General features: G+C 47.2%; 1 protein-coding gene across 1 annotated transcript in view; it reads left to right on the plus strand.

Annotated features, from left to right (window-relative positions):
- Positions 1 to 2232: 2232 nt before the first annotated feature.
- The window catches only part of CFAP77 (cilia and flagella associated protein 77), a 158520-nt gene continuing 140953 nt past the window's right edge, over positions 2233 to 19799 (plus strand). The window contains exon 1 of the mRNA XM_054998366.1: positions 2233 to 2686. Within this exon, the coding sequence (XP_054854341.1) occupies positions 2501 to 2686 (186 nt within the window). The 5' untranslated portion in view covers positions 2233 to 2500. The remainder of the gene's footprint in view (positions 2687 to 19799) is intronic.

The raw sequence follows: 19799 nt of genomic DNA on the forward strand, positions 1-19799 counted from the left end.
CGAATCCCTGCTCTGCCACAGAAGCTTGCTGGGAGATCTTAGGACTGTCATACACTCTCAGCCTAACCTTTAGAGGAGTGTTGCAAGAATAAAGTGGAAGAATGTAAGCCACTTCAAGTCCTCATTGAGGAAAAAGGCAGGGTATAAATGAAATAAATAAGCTTTCCCAGGGTTTTAATTTTTCTTCTCCTATTATCTTTTTTCCTATGCACAATGAAAAACAATGTTGAATGTACCGGTTTTGGTTCTCTGTTGCCACAAGGTGGGTTTGGGGAAGGGACTGCTAGCAAACAGGTGGTGGTGTACTGCAGTAGCTTTCATCCCTACATGCAAAATAAATTATCATTTTTAAAGAGGTGGTGGGAACCTGCATGGTTGTACTTCTGCTGCTGAAAAAGGCAAATCTGTCACCAAACCCAAAGCATGATTTTTATTTTCAAAGCAGAAGACAGGCAGGGTTTTTTGCTCTGCTATGGTCCAAAGGCTGCAGGCCAATGAATGCTTTAACAGCAGCCTCTCTAGATTCACTCACTGGAGGATAGCAAAGAGTCCAGTAGCACTTTTAAGACTAAGCGACTTCATTGTAGCATAAGCTTTCAAGAACCACAATTCTCTTCATCAGATGCAAGTGCAATACAATAAAGTTGGTTAGTCTTAAAGGTGCTACTTGACTCTACTATTTTGCAAGTATAGAAGCATCTGATGTCAGATGCATCTGACGAAGAGAGCTGTGGTTCTCAAAAGCTTATGCTACAATAAAGTTGGTTAGTCTTAAAGGTGCTACTGGACTCTTTACTATTTTGTGACTACAGACTAACACGGCTAACTCCTCTGGATCTATGACTCACTGGAGGGCAACTCTTGGATCCAGTAAGTGTGTACGGAGAGAGAGGGGCTTAGGGAAGCGACCCTAAGGGAACAGCCAGGAAGCATGCACAATTTGAATGGGTCATGGCACTACTTCTTAGAGAGTAAAAGGTGTCCTGAGGTGGGATGGCCCGCCTAGCTGTTAGAACAAAGATGATTGGACAAAAGGTTTGATTGCCTTGATTGGTAGCTGCCGGGGCATGTGAAAACAAATGCAAAATTTGTTCTAGCGCTGCACAAAGGGATAGTTTGTTAATGAAGTCCACTGGAGCTAAGGAGAATGTACTTTCCCCAGGAACACTGTAAATACTTATGAATGTCATTTGATTAGCTCCTTAATCTCATCATGGGAGGTGGGAAAGGAGTGTGTTAAGTGGGAATGACTCTGCGAGACCTTTGTTGCCCTGGATTCCTTAGGGGTTGGGGAGACTGCAGATCCACTCACCACTGATCACTCCACATTCCTATGCGGCATTCCATTCATGCCTGGATCTCCCGGGCGGGACTCAGCAACTGTTAGCTGGAGGTCCTCTGGCTGCAATGCAAGCTGCCATTTTAAATCCAGAGGCCTGGAGCCATTTAATATCACATGCCGCCATGTTAAAATGGCTATTAAAGATGGCGGAGGCCGGACCGACTACTTACACCCCCAGCACCACCCGGAAAAGGGCAGGCAGATAGTATTGACAGCTGAGATTGCAGGTGGTGGGAGAACTTGTGAGTAGGCAAAGGATGGACATACTGGCAGGTGGGGGGCCAGTAGTGGGCATGGGCAGTTGAGCACTCTCTGCCCAGACCCCCCTCCCCAAAACCTGGAGTTGGCCCTGCTGGAATTTAAAGAAATCAGCCCCATGTCATTCTGTGTTCCATTTTAAAACTACAAATTGCAGACAAGAGAAGGACCAACACCCATCGGCCTGAATTCTGATGACTGAAAGAGTTCCTGGTGCAGGTGGAGGAGGCAGGTTCATGCTGAAGGCCAGATCTTGGATTTCCTATTTAGCAGACCCAGGGGTGAGGGGGTGGAGCTTTTGGTTTCAGGCAGCAAGGCTCAGGAATGGTGGTGAAGTTGGGAGGCAGAGAAAGAGGGCTCGCTGCAGAGCCTGGTGCCTGACTGGTCAGTATTCGCAAAAGGTGCTGCCCTCTTGTTTTTCTGACAGTTGGCCCAGAAGCAAAGAAATCTGACCAGTCTGTTCACCCCAGCCCTGCTGGTTAGCAACCTGATCCCCTGGAGCTGTTGTGGTGTCGAAGCTGGGTCCATTCAGTTTCCTGGTGTCTGATGTTACTCTGCAAACACTGTTAGCGTTCTGTGTTGCCATGAGAACCGGTTTCAGCATTCTCTGGAGAGGGAGATTATTTCCCTGCAAGGGAGGCTCTTTCTTGGCCAGAGGCTAGAGAGAAAATCTCCCTCCCCTAAAGCGAAGGCTCGTGGAGCAGCGGGTGAATTGTTTTGTGGCTCCTGGTGGTGGGGGCCTTGTGGAGGAAGCCCCGCTCTCCTCCCCTGGCTTTCTCTTCTGCCTCTCCCGCCCTGAGCGGCACAGCCTGAGGGGCTTAAGGAGCCCACAACCACCCCTGCAGGCCAAAGCCGAGTCAACTGGCACTGCAGAGTGGCCCCTTTGGACCCCCAGCTGCCATGGCGGCTGCCACTGCTGCACAGAAGCCCTCCCCCAAGGACCCCTTGCCTAGGCGGCGCAGTGTAAGCCAGATTTGTCCCCCACCACGGCGGCCGATGACCTTGACGGAGGTGTACCCAGGCAGCGAGAATGAGCGGTTGGGAGTGGTCCGTGAAAGTATGCTTCAAAATCATCTCATCAATAAGGTGAGCAGATGGGGGCAGGGAAGGGTGAGATGGAAGACTTGCCTCATACGACTTGATTGCTTATAAAAATCAGCTCCTCTCCCACAGGCTTCCTCAGCTCCCCCTCTCCCCCTTTGCTTTCTATCATGTGGAAACTGGCCAATAAAATGTGCCTTTGTGGCTAGCCCAGGTGTGACAGGCTAGCCCAGTACCCACCAAGCAATATAGCCGGAAACATTTATAGTTTGTCTTGCCCTAATTTGTTCATAGGGTGTTACTGAAAATTGCAACATGTTTTTTAAAATCAGTTTTAATCTGTTTTTTAAAATTATGTACATGCTTATGGGCTGGTGTGATGTAGTGATTAGATGGGGTCTTCAACCTTGTTGAAGCTGCAGGGACTTTTTGAATGTTGAGAGAGGCTAATGGGTGCCACCATGAAATGACTGCCGTGAGCCAGAGTCAATCTGAAAATATTGGGAGGTTCCAAGCCACGTGTCTTCCTGAAATCCTTCTGAATGGGTGTTCCCTGCAGCCCACAAGGGCACCAAGGTGGAAGGGGAAAGCCAGGGTTGGCTTTTTGCTTTGGGGAAAAGATGCTGTTTCGTTTCAGTTTCCAATAAAAAGGGAGAGAATTTGCTCTCTGCATAGGAACATGGTGAGGTTTACAAGCCCACAGATGTAACAGAGTCTATGTCAAACAGAATGTATGGTTATGGCATGCCTCAAATGCATGGCTAGTTAGCTGTTAGGGAGCAACCTGAAGACTCCTGCTTTTTTTCTGTTGCATGCCAAACCATTTGGATTTTACTCTCAAGATCCAAGAAGCGAGCAGGTATCGGGATACAAACCAGCAGGCCCCTCTGCCCCTCACAGGGGCCACCTTGGAGATTTATTTATTTACTTCATTTACACCGTATCTTTTACCCCAGTGGGAACGCCAAGTGGCTTACATCATCATCCTCTCCTCCATTTTATTCTCACAACAACCCTGTTAGGTAGGTTAGGCTGAGCCTATGTGACTGGCCCAAAGTCACCCAACAAGCTTCCATGGCAGAGTGGGGATTTGAACTTGGGCCTCCCAGATTCTAGTGTAACACTCTAACCTCTACACAGGGTTAGAGTTTAGGACTGGGGAAACTCATGGTGTGACCTTGGGCCTGTCATTCTTGCTGATCAACTTGTGAGATTAGCAGCGCAATCCTATGGAGAGTTATTCCCAGGGCTTTTTTTCTGGGAAAAGAGGTGGTAGAACTCAGTGGGTTGCCCTCGGAGAAAATGGTCACATGGCTGGTGGCCCCACCCCCTGATCTCCAGACAGAGGGGAGTTGAGATTGCCCTCCGTACCGCCGAGTGGTGCGGAGGGCAATCTCAACTCCCCTCTGCCTGGAGATCAGGGGGCGGGGCCACCAGCCATGTGACCATTTTCAAGGGGTTCCGAAACTCCGTTCCCCCGCGTTCCCCCTGAAAAAAAGCCCTGGTTATTCCAATCTAAGCCTATTGAAGTCAATGGGATTAGACTAGAGTAACTCTCCATAGGATTACACTGAAAATGGAAGAAGGGACAATCACATGCTGCTCTGAGCGTCTTGGAAGCAGGGTAGGATTTTAAAAAGTAGTAAGTATGAGGCAAAAATGGAGATTTTTCCTCATAAAAAGGTAAATTGGAAGATATGGTTGTGGGTGTTTTACCAGACAACAAACTTCCAGCGGCCTTGATTCAGGTAGGAGGGAAAATGAACAGGCTGCCTCACATTGCCTGTCTGAGGAGGGGCAGACCAACTGAAGTAAAGGCCCAAGGCAAAAGAAGCCGGCCATCTTGGCTGAGTCTGTTTAAACCTCACAAGCAGGAGAAAAGGGATGGAAAAGTAGGAGGAGACCTGATCCATTTTGAATGTGTGTTAAATTATTTTTTCCAATAATATGAATACAAATATAACCACTTAGAGTGTTAGCCCAAAATTATTTCCCTTCAAATCCGTGCTTTCCTCTCACTTAAAATCCACCCTGCCTCATACATAATCTTGTTTACCTCAGAAGTTTACCTCAGTTTTCTGGTGCCATCTCCTAACAACTGGGCCCTTCCAGCCTTGAGGCCTGTCAAGAATTAGCATTCAAAACCGTCTTCTTGTGCTAGAAAAGAGAGAAGGGGAATGACCCAGAAGTCATGACGTTCTTCAGAAGGTGATGACCATCCAATCCAAAGATCACCAATCCAATTAAATGAAAAAAGATTGCCGGGTCAGCATGTATCCTTCGCCATTAGCATTGGAGAGTTATGGGCACCAAATATGAGCTGCCTGCAGATGCCACGCTGAACACTAGAGAGCAGCCTTAACATGCTGCAATCGTTTCCAGGCCAGGTTGACTTTCTGCTTAGAGCCCGGATCCTGCCAAGGGTAAGGGTGTGAGCCAATGGGATTTGCCAGCGTGATTTTCCCTCATGTTTCAAGAGATGCGCCTCCTCCTCTCTCAGGTCTCCCAGAAAAAGACAGAAATTTCAGGGTGAGGGTATATTATATTGTGCTTGTCTTGAAAAAATCTGGGTCCTGAGCTATCAGGTACAGCCAGGCTGTCCCCTCTGCCCTGCCCATGTGCCCCCAAGCTCCACCCCCAACCTACTTATCACTGTCGTTTTCCTCCAAGGCTCCTCTCCCAGTCTTAAGATCTGCATTTCAGAAGACAGGGGAATTCCAGTCAGGTTTCCCCAAGTACCTTGATGGGACGAGGAGGGCTACATGCTGGGCATTCCAAACAGAGAGTCGTCTTGGCTCGATAGTAAAGAATCCAGTAGCACCTTTAAGACTAACCAACTTTATTGTAGCATAAGCTTTTGGGAACCACAGCTCTCTTTGTCAGATGCTGACAACCTGTAGTTGTCGAAAGCTTATGCTACAATAAAGTTGGTCTTAAAGGTGCTACTGGACTCTACTGTTTTGCGACTACAGACTAACACAGCTAACTCCTCTGGATCTTGGCTCGAAACTTTCACAGCGTGGACACTTTTCCCATCTCCAGTTCCCTTTGGTCAAATAGCGTAAGATTCCCACCTTCTTCATCTCAGGCCAGTGCCTCCTAATGAACCAGTCCAACAGAAGCACAGAGATGGTCTAGCTTGCAATCAGACTCTTCTGGAATCCTGGCTAGGTTCAAGGACTGAATCCATCATAAAGCATCTGGAGGAGGTTTTGTAAAGTCTGGATGAATCCCGAGTCCAAAGAAGATGGGAGGGAGGGAACAGTAGCAGATCTGTCTCTGGACCTCCTGTTGGATAAGCAGGTGGCCACAGTGGCTAGAGGTGCCTTTCATTAGCTTCACCTGGTGAGCCAGCTGCAGCCCTTCCTAGAGAAAAAAAGATCTTGCCACTGTGCTACATGCCGTCAAGATCTTGATGGCACATGTCATCAAGATACTGCAATACACTCCACATGGGACTGCCCTTAAAGAGTGTTTGGAAGCTATAGCTGCTGCAGCCAGTATGCTGATTACAGTGGGTCGTAGGGACCATATCACTCCAGTCTTGTTTGACCTATACTGGCTCCCAGCCAGTTTCTGGGCCTAATCCAGGGAGCTGGTATTGATCTTAAAATCCCCATCCTGCTTGGGACCAGCATATTTGGGGCTTCCTACTCCCATATGAACCTACGCGACCACTACAGTCATCTTTGAGGGGCCTTCTTTGGGAGCCCTCGCCCTCAGAGGCTAGATAGATGGCAATCCAAGAAACAGGCTTCTTGATTGTGTCACCAAATTCATGGCATTCCCTCATAGGGAAATTCACCTGTCTGTCCCCCTTGATTAGTGTCTTCTGCCAGCAGGTAAAGACTTGTCTTTTTGACATCCATCCCCTCACTGAACCTCCTCTCTATTTATGTGTTTGTTTTTCTTTCATTGTTGTTTTTACTTGTTTTTATAATATGTATTTTTAAAAGCTTGTATGACCCATTACACACAGCCACCAACGTAAATCTCCCTTCACAGGTTTGGGGCTTCACAGGCAGTTAAGGGCAGTCACAATACATCACCTATCTACTAGTCCTTATTGATCCAGCAGAAAGCCCTGACCCAAATCATACATGGTCCTCTTTCTCCTCTTCCCAGAGGTTCCACCAGATAGGCAACCAGCTCTCTATATTCGCTTCCTTTCACCTAGCTACTGCCCAGGGCTATAGGGGAAAGGGAACTCAGTCTATCTCCCTCTATACACGGCCACCATTTATTTAAATTAGGTCCACTGGTTGTGCCCAGAATGCTTGATGTTTGTGTTTGTATATGTTATTTCCCCTCAGCCTATACCTTCAACCCAACCAGGATTAAAATATAAACCAAAATAGTTTTTATTTACTAGATGTTTAACACAGGAGTGAATGATATAAAAACACATAAATATATGGTTGATGGTTGATAAGAAGCACTCCTATAACTCCACATTCTTATAACAGCATCTGGTTATAAATCAATGTGTCAACAGCCAACAGCTCCAAAACCTTCCCTCTCTCTAACTGCCTTAAGACTCCAACTGTCCCTAGCCCGAGCATCCCAAAAGCTCTCATTAGCTGTTCTCCAAGAGAGAGAGATGGAACTAATCATGTCTATCATCGCTTGTTTTAATGGTTTTCATTGATTGCCACCTTGCAGAAGGGTGGACAGGCTGCTTAAAAATTGGGTGGAAATGTGGCATAAAAACGTTTTAAATAAATAATCTCCCTTACAAATAAAATCTCAAGCATTCAGGGCTGCCTAACTATGCACTGTATTACCTTTTGATCAGAATTGCCTTGCCTGTCCTATTCTCAGAGAGGGGTCTTCCCCTTACACCCACCATTTTCCTATCCTGAAATGGTAGGGAGGAAGTGCTATTTGCCCTGCTGGCGAAACTTACATTTCCTAATGGATACATGTAAGTTTTGCCACCAGAGCAAATAGTGACATGGGGGGGGGGGCGGGAATCCAAGATGGGGAAACCTCACGGAGGGGGGGGACTGAACCCCCTCTTCACCTGTGCCACAATCCCAGTCTGAATTGGGCCCCTGCCTACCTGGGAACTGACTTCTGAGCACAGATATCACAAGGCACGCTTCTTCAAAACCCCTGGGTTGACCTGGGGAGGACCTGAGGATGATGTAGGCCCATCTAGTGAGGTGGATTTGGGATAGGCTCAAGAGAGAGAAAACAAAGTGTTCCTTTCAAGACATCTTTAGTTTAGGGAATTCATTAACACCTGATATGGTGATAGCCACTTTTTTTAAACAGGTGTCTCGGAAAAGATTAGATAGATTAAAGAAAGACGGAGATATAGCAATGGCTATAATGCTAACTTGTTCACCACTCTGGGTGAGGCACTAATCTGTCTGGAAGAGTGGTATATGAGCGTTGTTGTTGTTGTTGTTGTTGTTGTTGTTGTTGTTGTTATCAAAAATAGCTAAATGGAACCTCCAGGTACAGAGGTAGCATATCGCTGAATACTAAATCCTGGGAATAAACGAACGGGGAAGGGCCTTTATATTCATGCTCTGGTTGTGAGCTTCCAGGAGGTATCTGACTGACTGCAGTTGGGAAGAGGAGGCTGGGTAGATGGACCATTAATCTCAGCCCTCAAAGTGATTCCTCTGTCCTGCCTGGGCTGAACCTTCATCCCCCACAACGTCAAGAGATTCTCTTTGGCAGCATTTCTCCTGTAGAGGGCAGTCTCTCCTCAGTGTAACAAGCAGACATCCCAGTCACTCAATAGTAGCTCAAGATGTCTTCGAGAGAAATGAAGTTCCCTTCAATATTTATTTTCTTCCTGGTTATTGCTTAACCATAAAATGAAGAAACGGTACAAGATATTGTCAAAACAACACCTCCTGATGTGCCTGTATACCAGTGTGCTATGGGTTCCCTAATAGCCCATCTTTCAAGGGTTCTCAGGTGGTAACAGTACATTATTATTAGTAGTAGTAGCAGTAGCAGTAGTAGTATGCCAAACATGAGAGATTGCTGCATTATGGTTGGCTCTACAATCCTTATGGAAAACGTCAGGCACTCGCGTCTGTGGAACTCTGGCAATCTCCACTAGAGTTTTGGAGGCCAGCAATGTATTGTGTTGGAATAGGATTTGGGAGAACCAGCTTCGAATCCCCCCAACTCCCTCCATGGAAATTTTCTGGGCATCCTTGGACCCATCATACATTCTCAGCCTAACCCATCTCACAGGGTGGTGATTATGAGACAGAAATAGAGGAGATAAATGTAAGCCACGTTGGGTCCCCACTGGGGACAAAGGTGCTGTAGAAATGAAGGAAATACAAAGAAATAAATACACCTGCCTTCCAGGAGATGGTTGGTGGCAAAGACAAAAGAGCTATCAATCATGAAGCCCCTGCTTCAAATCTTGCTTCTACTGTGAATTCAGCATGTGGCCTTGAGCAAGGTGAGGCACTCTTCTCGTACCTCTCTGCTAGGCACAGTGCAACAGGGGCAGAATGCACCTTCCAACAGCTGAGCCAAGGATGCCCTGTGATGGGTGAAATGACATCCATTTACTTGTTGCTGAAGCTCAGATCAAGCTGCTGGTGTCACAAGGGTTGCTGGGCTCAACTTGCCCCTTGCCGTCAGCGGCCCTCCAGTACAGCATCCCCTGGGAACATTTTTTAGAATAAAGAAATTAAACATTAAATAAGCCTCATACACAATATAAATAAACATATGATAACAATAGTGAGAAATCTATACATATGGATCCATAAAAGCTTCTAAATATCTAAAAATATGTCCATCCACAGTTGTTGTCTATAGGCCATATATTCGAGTATAGATAAGGTTGTAAGGTCCTCCATCCACTGAATTATGAAAGGTGGGCATTTGTGTCTCCAATGTCGTAATGGAAGCCTTTTAGCTACAGTAAGGCACAGAGGGTCCATTTCCTTTAACCATTGGATAGGTTTTAGGTTACAAAGTTTAAAAGTACATAAACATCCTCAAAATCAAAGGGTATTCTAATGCAAAATTAATATGAGTAATAACTTCCTCTCAAAAAGGTTGTATAACTGGACATACCCAAAGCATATGCCAGTAGAGGTTAAGAGCATGGGACTCTAATTTGGAGAACCGGGTTTGATTCCCCACTCCTCCACTTGAAGCCAGCTGGGTGACTTTGGGTCAGTCACAGGAGCTCTAGGAGCTCTCTCAGCCCCACCCACCTCATGGGGTGTTTTTGTTGTGGGGATAATAATAACATACTTTGTAAACCACTCTGAGTAGGTGTTAAGTCATCCTGAAGGGCAGTATATAAATCGAATGTTGTTGTTGTTGTTATTAAGAGATTCTTCCTGTAAGCTATAGTGCCAGCAATTAGATACTGTACTTAATTCTTTATGAAAAAGGTGCTGTGGTGTCCAGTATACTCTAGACAATTTTTTGCTGAGTAAGTCACTGCTTAAGATCCATGGATACAGCACAAGGCCTTATCCCAGGGCTTTTTTTCAGTGGGAACGCGGTGGAACAGAGTTCCGTCCCCGTCCCCTGATCTCCAGACAGCGCTGCTGAGCGCTGCCCTTTGTCTGCCCTCTGAGGGCAATCTAAACACCCCAATCTAAACTCCCCTGGGGCGGGGCCACTGGTAGGGGTGCCAGACCCCCGGTGGGGGCAGGGGATCCCCCACCCTCACCTCCACATCCTGCCCCCACTTACCTAGCCAGTGGGGGGGTGCACACCCTCCGTGCGTGCTCCCCTGCGGAGCTGCACACTCCCGCAGATCGGGCCCGTTTTGAGGTGCTGTGGAGCGCTCCTGTGCTCTGCAGCGCCTCAAAACGGCCCCGTTTTGGCACGGATCGGGCCCATTTTGAGCCGCTGTGGAGCGCTCATGCGTGCGGCAGCATCCCAAAACAGGCCCGATCCACACCAAAACGGCTGCTCCACAGCAGTCCCCAATGCGAGCCCTTGTGGAGTGTGGGCATGCTGGGGGGGCGTGTGCAGCATGATGATGTCACTTCCCGGAAGTGACGTTATCATGCTTTGTGCGCAGGCACCCCCCAGCAGGGCAGAGGTAAGAGCCAGGCCCCGATCCCCTGCTGGTAGCTTTAGGGGGCCTGGCAACCCTAGCCACTGGCCATGTGACCATTTTCACCAAGAGCAATTTAAACTTTAAAAAACTCTCCCCTTGTTCCAGCTGACCCAAAGTGATGTCGTGCAGTCTTGAGTTCCACCACTGAGTTCCACCACCTCTTTTCCCAGAAAAAAAGCCCTGCCTTATCCTGTTACTCTGCCAAAATTGAATGGTCTAACTGTGTATTCCGTTTGTCCGGAGACTCCTTGGGAACTTTCCTGGCAAGTGAAATGGCCAGTTCAGCCCCGTTCTGCAACATAAGGAGAATGATCCTGCCCTGCAGGATTGTAGCAAAGGTTAATGCAAAGTCCATGCAGTGCTATGAACTCTCAAAAGCACTGTAGGAGTGACATCATTGGCTTGGATCCTACAAATGAGAGTCGCAGATCTTTCCTTCTCCCTTTCCCAAGGCTGGCTAAAGGGCTTTTGGTGCCCTAGGATGCCCAGCTTGGGGGGCACCATGAGCCACCAACCAGCCTGAGTGTGCTCAGAGCTGCCAGCAGGCCTTGCAACCCAGATGTGTCCAAGCCATCAGCGTGGCAACCCACACAGCAGCACTAGGGCTACCATTTGCCACTGACAAGCTGTTTTTGGTTCCTCTGCCTTCTGGTATCCTAGGCAATCACCGAGGTCTGCTTGGTGGGCCTCTCTGCCCTTTCCCCAGAGTCCCGAGACTGCTAAAAATCTGGTGCTGGGCGTTGTCGAAGCCCCACAGCCAAAATGCCATAGGAAACAAAGGAATGCAGTGACAAGGGGAACTGAGCAACGTCCCGTCCAAGTACTTCTTCTGATGATTTGCACCAGCTGAAAGTCCACCAAAGGGCAACAAGGAGTAATTTTGCTTGTAGAAAACGAAGGCATTTATACGTTGAAATTTCATAAACTATACCAAATGGTACATCTTTGTATGCTACTAGTTTTATAAATGATGCATTATATATTTTAAAGCAGAAAAATAAGTATCAGTTTGATAAGAAAGTATTGCATATATTTCCATTTTCCCCCAATTCATTTGGCGTGGACCTCAAATGATATGTGCTGATTTTTTGGCATTTGATAAGTTTTACAACGTGTTTTTATTTTTGTTATGGCGAGAGGTCTCAAAAGCTGGACGTGGCCTAGGCACCTCTGGACAAGAGAGGACCTGCCTGGGAGGGTTGTCAGCTCCAGTTTGGGAAATTCCTGGAGGTTTGAGGGTGGAGCCTGCAGACTGCAGGGTTTGAGGAGGGGAGGGAAACTCAGCAAGGACGTGCTGCAATGAAGTCCACTCTCCAAAGCAGCCATTTCAGGGAGTAATCTGGAGATCAGTTGGAATTCTGGGAGATCTCCAGGCCCCACCTGGGGGTTGACAATTAGAATTCCCAAAAGTTTTGCATCTTTACACCCAGGGCTTTTTTTCACCTGGAACGTGGGGGAACGGTGTTCCGGCACCACTTGAAAATGGTCACATGGCTGGTGGCCCCGCCCCCTGATCTGCAGACAGAGGGGAGTTGAGATTGCCCGCACAGCGGGCAATCTCAACTCCCCTCTGTCTGGAGATCAGGGGGCGGGGCCACCAGCCATGTGACCATTTTCTCCAAGGGCGATTTAAAAACTCCCTCTTGTTCCAGCTGATCCAAAATGATGTCATTGGTCCTGGGAGCATGCACGCACTTTGCACGTGCCCATGTGGCACCAGGGGCACCACCTCCTGCCAAGAGTTGCCCCCCTGTACTGGCAACTCAGTTCCACCACCTCTTTTCCCAGAAAAAAATCCCTGTTTACACTCAACTGCTCTCCATATTCTGTCCCTTCCTAAACATATTTAGTTCTCGACTTTCTTCTTTGACATACTTTGGTGTTAGAAAATACCATGAAGTCTTAGTCCACTTTCGGTGAACCACTCACTGGGTTTTCAAGGGAAGAGATTAACAGAAGAGGCTTGCCATAGTCTGCCTCTACATAGTGACTGAGGTCTTCTTTGGAGGTCTCCCATCCTCTTACTAACCAAGGCCAACTATGCTTAGCTTCTGAGATTTGATGAGATCGTGCTTGCCTGGCCTATCCAGGTTTTAGTTACTTAGAAACTCCTATTTGCCTACATAGCTGGAGTGGGATGTCCCTGGCCTACTTTTTGTCCTTTGCACAGTGGCCAGCCAATTTACCATTAGGTATAGTGATCAATAAACTGTCTCGAGCAGTAAATATGGTGGAGGGGCAGTATATAAGTTAAATAAATAAATAGAGTAGCAAAACAAAGTATTTAAGCATTCATAGGTATCAAAGGTTTAAAACCATAGGCATCTCATATGATAAATAAAAGTAGAATTGTACATTGAGAAATCATAACCACTGAACATTCAAACAAAAAAGAAAAGAAGGTATTAAGATTCTGAATTATGTTAAGCCATTCAGCATCACAGAGGGTAAGAAAGGTGTCAGATCAGTTGTGAGCTCCTGGTTAATACAATCAAACCTACTGATTCATTCTGTTTCAGTGGTTTTTCAGAGACTCTCCTGAAGTTCCTTATCTAAACAGTCTATTGCCAACGACAGCTCTTGCCAGCGGTCACTGGCCCTGCCTCACTTACTTTTGTGTTCTGCCTTGACCAGGGCTTTTTTTCAGCAGGAACGTGGTGGAACGGAGTTCTGGAACCTCTTAAAAATGGTCACATGGCCGGTGGCCCCGCCCCCTGATCTCCAGACAGAGGGGAGTTGAGATTGCCAGGGCAATCTCAACTCCCCTCTGTCTGTAGATCAGGGGGCGGGGCTACCAGCCATGTGATGATTTTCTCCGAGGGCAACCCACTGAGTTCCACCACCTCTTTTCCCAGAAAAAAAGCCCTGGCCTTGACCCATCACAAACTAAGCATCCTGTATTCCTTAGCATTTTAACTTGTTCACAATTCCCTCCCCCACCTACCACCAAAGTATATATTTACTTACTTACTTTGTTCATACCACACTTTCTTCTCCAATGGTGACCCAAAATGGCTCAGATTCTTCTCCTCTCCTTAATTTTATCCTCCTAATAACCCTGTGAGGTAGGTTAGGCTGAGAGTTTTGTCCTAGATCCGGGTTTTCCCAGATTCTAGAGGTACTCTAACCACTACACCACATTGGCTCTCATATATAACCCTGTTCAATGAGGATTCATTTCAGGCATGGGGGGGGGGGCGCTAGCCCACAAAAGTTTATTAAAGTTCCACAGGACTCCTTTTTGGTTCTTTCCTGCAACAAACTACCATGTAGGGTTGCCAACTCTAGCCTGGGAAATCCCTGGAGATCTGGGGGCAGTGCTTGTGGAGGTGTGGATTTGGAGAAGGGTTTCACCTAAAATCTATGCTATACTATATCATTTTCCCTCTCAGGGTGTGATTTCCTCCAGGGGTACTGATCTCTATAGTCTGAAGATGAATTGTAATTTTGAGAGAACTCCAGGCTCCACCTGGAGGTTGGCAGCCATTCCATGGCTACTCCACTGGCACTTCTGTGAATAAAATGGACCAAGCAATGGTACTGCTAGGACGGAGCAGAGGACCGGCATGGATCTGCTGGCATCAGGAAGTATCCACAGGTGGTGCTGAGACATGGGAAACGCCGTCCCCTGTGACTTGTGAGTGAAGAACGCTGAGGCTGTGGGGTGGGCTGACCAGCTTTGTGTTGTCTGCTACATTTTTGTACTGAAATTCCATTGATCCACCAACATTATTTACATTACCAAACCAAGTACATGCTCTGCATATCTGAACAGCTGAGAAAAAACTAATATGTGTTATATATAGAATTGGCAACCTCCGGCTGAGTTCTGAAGATTTCCCAGAATCACAACTGATATCCAAATGACAGAGATCAGTTCCACCGGAGGAAATGTCTGTTTTACGGGGTGGACTCTATGGCATTATACCCCACTGAGGTCCCTCCCCAGCTTCCACCCCCAAATCTCCAGGAATTTCCCAACCTGGAGTTAGCAAGCCTAGCCCTGCCCCTGGAGCCCAAAGAATAATAATAATAATAATAACATTCGATTTATATACCGCCCTTCAGGACAACTTAATGCCCACTCAGAGCGGTTTACAAAGTGTTATTATTACCCCACAACAATCACCCTGTGAGGTGGGTGGGGCTAAGAGAGCTCAAGAGAACTGTGACTCGCCCAAGGTCACCCAGCTGGCTTCAAGTGGAGGAGTGGGGAATCAAACCCGGCTCTCCAGATTAGAGTCCCGTGCTCTTAACCACTACACCAAACTGGCCCAAACTGCAGCCAAACTTTTCCTACCAATTGCCTCTTTCTCCATCAGGACTTTTGCTTCATACTCAAGGATTATATTTTTAGTGATGTGATTCTTTTCTCCTTGTGTTCTATTCAAAACTCTCATTCTGTAATTTCTTTAAGCTTCCTTCCAAGTTACCCAAATCTTAAGCAGTCGATAAGCAAGAAAATCTGCTTTGCAACATGTAACAGGAACAACAGAGCAATCTTAGCTAGAGGTGGAGAATTTCTAGAAATATTGACTGTTCAGAGGAAAAGTACATTATTTCTACAGAAAAAAAAGAAAAAAAACCCACAGTCAGACCCTGAAATGTTAGAGGAAAATCACAGAGGTATTAATATTAATTCTTTGGCTATCAACACCCAATGGAGTTATGTCGTGAAATTCTCATCCACACCGAAAGAGGCTCATATTTGTAAGTGGAATAATTAGAAACTCTGTCCCAGATCTACTGTCCTTTAAACATTCATCCCTGAACACATAATAATAACTGTATTATTATTATACAGTTGTATTATATACCACTCTTCTAGGCAAATTAATGCCCCGCTAAGAGCGGTGAACAAAGTCAGTGTTGTTATTATCCCCACAATACAGCTGGGGAGCTGGGCTGAGTGGCTTACCCAAGGCCACCTACCAAGCTCATGGCAGTAGTGGGGTTCGAACCACTTAACCACTGTACTGCAGCAGCTCACATGAAGCTGCCTTGTACGGAATCAGGCCCCTTGTCTCTCAAGGTCAGCCTTGTCTACTCAGATGAGCAGCAGCTAGGGTTGCCAGTCCTCTGCTGGGGGCAGGGGATCCTCCGATCCCATCCTCTACCCCCCACCCCCGCTTACATGGCCAGTGGGAGGGGGGAACGTTCCTCCTGGGGCATGCTCCCAGGCCAGATTCAGGCCGAATTGGGCCGCTGTGAAGTGCAGCAGCAATCCTGTGCCCTGCAGCAGCCAGATTTGGGCGAAATCAGATTGGAATGAGGCCAAATCAGGCTGCTGCAGAGTACAGGAGCACTCTAGGGCCCGTCACTGCCCTGGCAGCTCCTGCACTCTGCAGCAGCCCGATTTGGCCCGAATCTGGCCTGATTCAGCCCCCGGTGGAGCGCAGCAGCACTCCCACACTCCGCAGCAGCCCGATTCGGCCCCCTGTGGAGTGCAGGAGCGCTCTCAGGGAGGGCACGTGGCCTGCACGATGACATCACCCGGAAGTGATGTCATCGTGCAGGCCGGGAGAGCACTTACCTCCTCTGGTAAGTGCCAGGTCTCCCACTTCCTGCCGGGACAGTAAAGGGACCTAACAACCCTAGCAGCAGCTCTCCAGAGTCTCAGACCGAAGTCCTTCAGATCACCTCTTATTGGCGCCTTTTGATTGGAGAGTCTGCTGGGGATTCAGCCTGGGGCCGTGCACAACAGAACAGGAGGGTCCCAGTGGAGCATCAGATTCCAGGCCTTGGCATACTCGGTGCTTAAATGTGACAGAGGTCTAGTTCTCACTCACATAGTAAACTTGGTGAGAGCCATTCAGGCTTCGTGTGGGGCTGCTCCATGGTTGAAAAGTTCCCTGCACACAGAAAACTAGCAAGTCAGAGAAAGCCACGAGGTCACCAGGCTAGAACTCTTCACTCTGCCATCTAATTTTCTATACAGAAGGAAATGTTTTGTTATGTGAGCCACCGACCCACCCCACATGTAACCCATCAGTTCACATAAGTGAACAATGAGCGGAACTACAAGTGACAAAAGGCACAGGTTGGACACTGGTCAGCTTCCCTCAAGTTTTGATGGGAAATGTAGGCATCCTGGTCTTGCAGCTTCGCTCTCTGACTGCTGTCCAATGGACTTTTCAACTGTCACTTGTCCAACATTCCACCAAGCTGCCTACATTTCCCATCAAAACTGGAGGGAAGCTGGCAAGTGTCCAACCTGTGCCTTTTGTCACTTGTAGTTCCACTCAATCTGACAGGGTTGAAAAGTGCTCCTCCCCTTTGGCTGATTTCTTTTTTCACTTTTTGCTTTGAAAATTGTTCACCTATTCAGGAAGCCTCTCATTGTGAACTGACTTCATTTGCTCTAGGGGTGTTGCCCCAGAGTCTGATTGACTGAGGGTGGAATACACATTACTAAGTACCAAGGGGGACACAAGTGCAGGATTGTATGTCTAGTCCTGAATTCATGTTCTGGCTGTTCTTGCTCAATGCACGTGAATGCTGATTTCACGGCAGCTCCCTTTGTGTGACTGCATCTGCAAGTGATTCCAGAGGGCAAAGCACCAATTCTGCTCTGTTTTGGCGGCAAGAAGAAGTATTGTAGGCTCCTTTGACTTGCCAATTTGCATTTCTTTAACATGTGAGAAAGTGTCAAGAGCTGCATTTCAATGAATGTATGTGGGGGAAACTGGGATACTTTTAGCAGTTGGGGAGGAACTGATATCAAATGTGTGAATGTATTCACACGGGGCAAATTGAAGTGTGACTGTGCAAGCAAGTGCAGGGGAAGTTGAAGGGGGCACACGTGAAATGAGGTTCACTTGAGCGTCCCTAGGTAAGATGTCTTGTGTAGAGAGACCCTAAATCACATTGTGACGTCACCCCCATTATGTGATCCCTAACTAGTTAGGAACACTTATGTCTTTAACCCACTGTCCAAGGATGGGACTTACCCACCTCTGACTGGCAGCTCCTCCTGGAATGGGAAGAAGTTGCCACCTGTTTGGGCAGCTGTGCAGCAACAGGGACATCTGAAGTAATGCCATTTCCGCACACGATCAGCAGCTGTGGAGGGCTGTGCTAAGGCTGTATCTGAAGAACAGCTCAACCTCTTATGCAGGACAGAGCTCTCACATGAGGCTGGGGGGCCCTATAGGACGTGTACAAGGTGCTACACACTGGTGATGTCACACTGAACTGCAGGATTATTGGTCATATTTCCAGGTAGAGTTGCCGCCAGGTCTCCAGCTGTGGTGGAAGACTTCCCACCAGCAATCTTTGTTACCCGCTGCCACTCAGGGTGGTAGCAAGAGTAAAATAAATGCTGGCATTACACGTGGCATTACATCACTTCTTGGGGAAACACCTGAAATGAGGTCATGTTGCTCTAGGGATGGCTAGAAATGCACCTGGGATCCCTAGGGTCTACCCCCAAACATTTTTGAAGCAGAGAATGAGGGGGCAAGTCTGAGAGCAAAGGGGGGCTGAAAAAGCTGGACCATCTCCACTCAGACTGCTCTTCCAAGCTGGGCTCACTCCCAGACGAGTATGGGATACGGGAAGTGGTCTGTAGAGTGGTAAGATATTCCAAGGAGGCGATTATTAAAGTATATAAAAATAGACTGGACCCTCCATAAACTAGTAAGAGGGTAGCAGAGTAGCAGCAATAGCAGAACATGACAGGTGTTGGAGCTTGCTGGCTGGTGGCATGTGTGTGAAAGAGAAAATAAACTTACACTTAGCTTGCATTTAGAAAGGAAATAAGAGCTTTCAATTGTTGGATCTCCATACTCTGGTAGGAAAGAGGAGAGAGAGATTCCTTCCTTCCTATCTATCTAGTCTAAGGATGGGACTGGATTGCAGGGTCAAGTCCTGCATCCATGGTGCAAGTTGGAGAGGAATGAGGATTGTGACAAAGAGAGGAAGAGAAAAATGTCACGAGGAGGAAGTCCTGAGATTAGCAATCTACCCATAGAGAGGCCAGGGCATCTGTTTACTCTTTACTGCCCTGAACTGTCCTTTGATGTCTGTCTAACTTTCTGTCTAACTTTCTGGTTTGTCCCCCTCTGAAACCTAAGAAAAGGGACAGCGTTGACCTTCCAGTTATAACACCAGTTGGTCTTGCTCATCTCTAGGGCTTTGAATGCTCAACTAGATGCAAGCCATGCGATTGTGAGCTGTTCCAAAAGAATATCTGTGCAGCTGAAAAATCTGCATTTGTGTGATATCAGATTCCTAGTTCTGGGACTTTTCTCCCACTGCATGTAGGCTTCTTAACATCATGGAATGTGATTCTAGGCAACAAAGCAAGGAAAAGCATAAATATGTTGTAAACTCACACCCAGTTTGTTCTTGCATCATCACACTACTCCCAGCTTCATGAGCGATTTGGGGCAAACCTGGGCTTCAACAATGTTGACCCTCAGCTGTAGCTTAAAAGGAAGCCAACCAAGTTCCTCCACTTGGTCACCCGGGGACATTCCTTCTTCACCACAGGTGACCAGACAAGTACCTATTTGCAAGCCTGTTCCAGTAACCACTTTTTGGAAAGACACTCCCTCCAAATGGCAGATTTAGGGCTGAAAAAAGAACAATGATTTAGCAGGAACAGGAAGAAGAAGACCAAGCTTGTGTCTGGGAAAGAGGGACATTTGGAGCGTATGAATGAAGAGGATAAAATCGTTATTATCAGATTAGCCCCAGCAATGAAAGCACAGTCCCAGATCGCATTCCTAGTTAGTTAGCATTTAGATAGGATGGAACAGGGGCCGTACAATAGACATCAAAGCCCAACTCTTAGGCTCAGCAAGAGGGATTAATTTCTTTAACCAACATGCCTGCCTTGGCCCCTTCTCATTACCCTGCCTTGTCATCCTCAATGTTAGATTTGATTGAAGATTATACCATTTAGGCCTTTCCCCCTGCTTGCCACTGGAAAGCAAAAAACCCTACAAAAAACCCGAAGCCCTATTGAATTGTACATTCTTCGGCTGGGCCCCCGTCAATACTCAGCTGCCGGAGCTCCTAATTCTGCTTCATTTAAACTTCATCAACTTTTCCAATCAAGTGGAAGGATCTTGAAATAGGCTCCAC

This window comes from Eublepharis macularius, chromosome 14, assembly GCF_028583425.1.
Source record: "Eublepharis macularius isolate TG4126 chromosome 14, MPM_Emac_v1.0, whole genome shotgun sequence".
Taxonomy (NCBI): domain Eukaryota; kingdom Metazoa; phylum Chordata; class Lepidosauria; order Squamata; family Eublepharidae; genus Eublepharis; species Eublepharis macularius.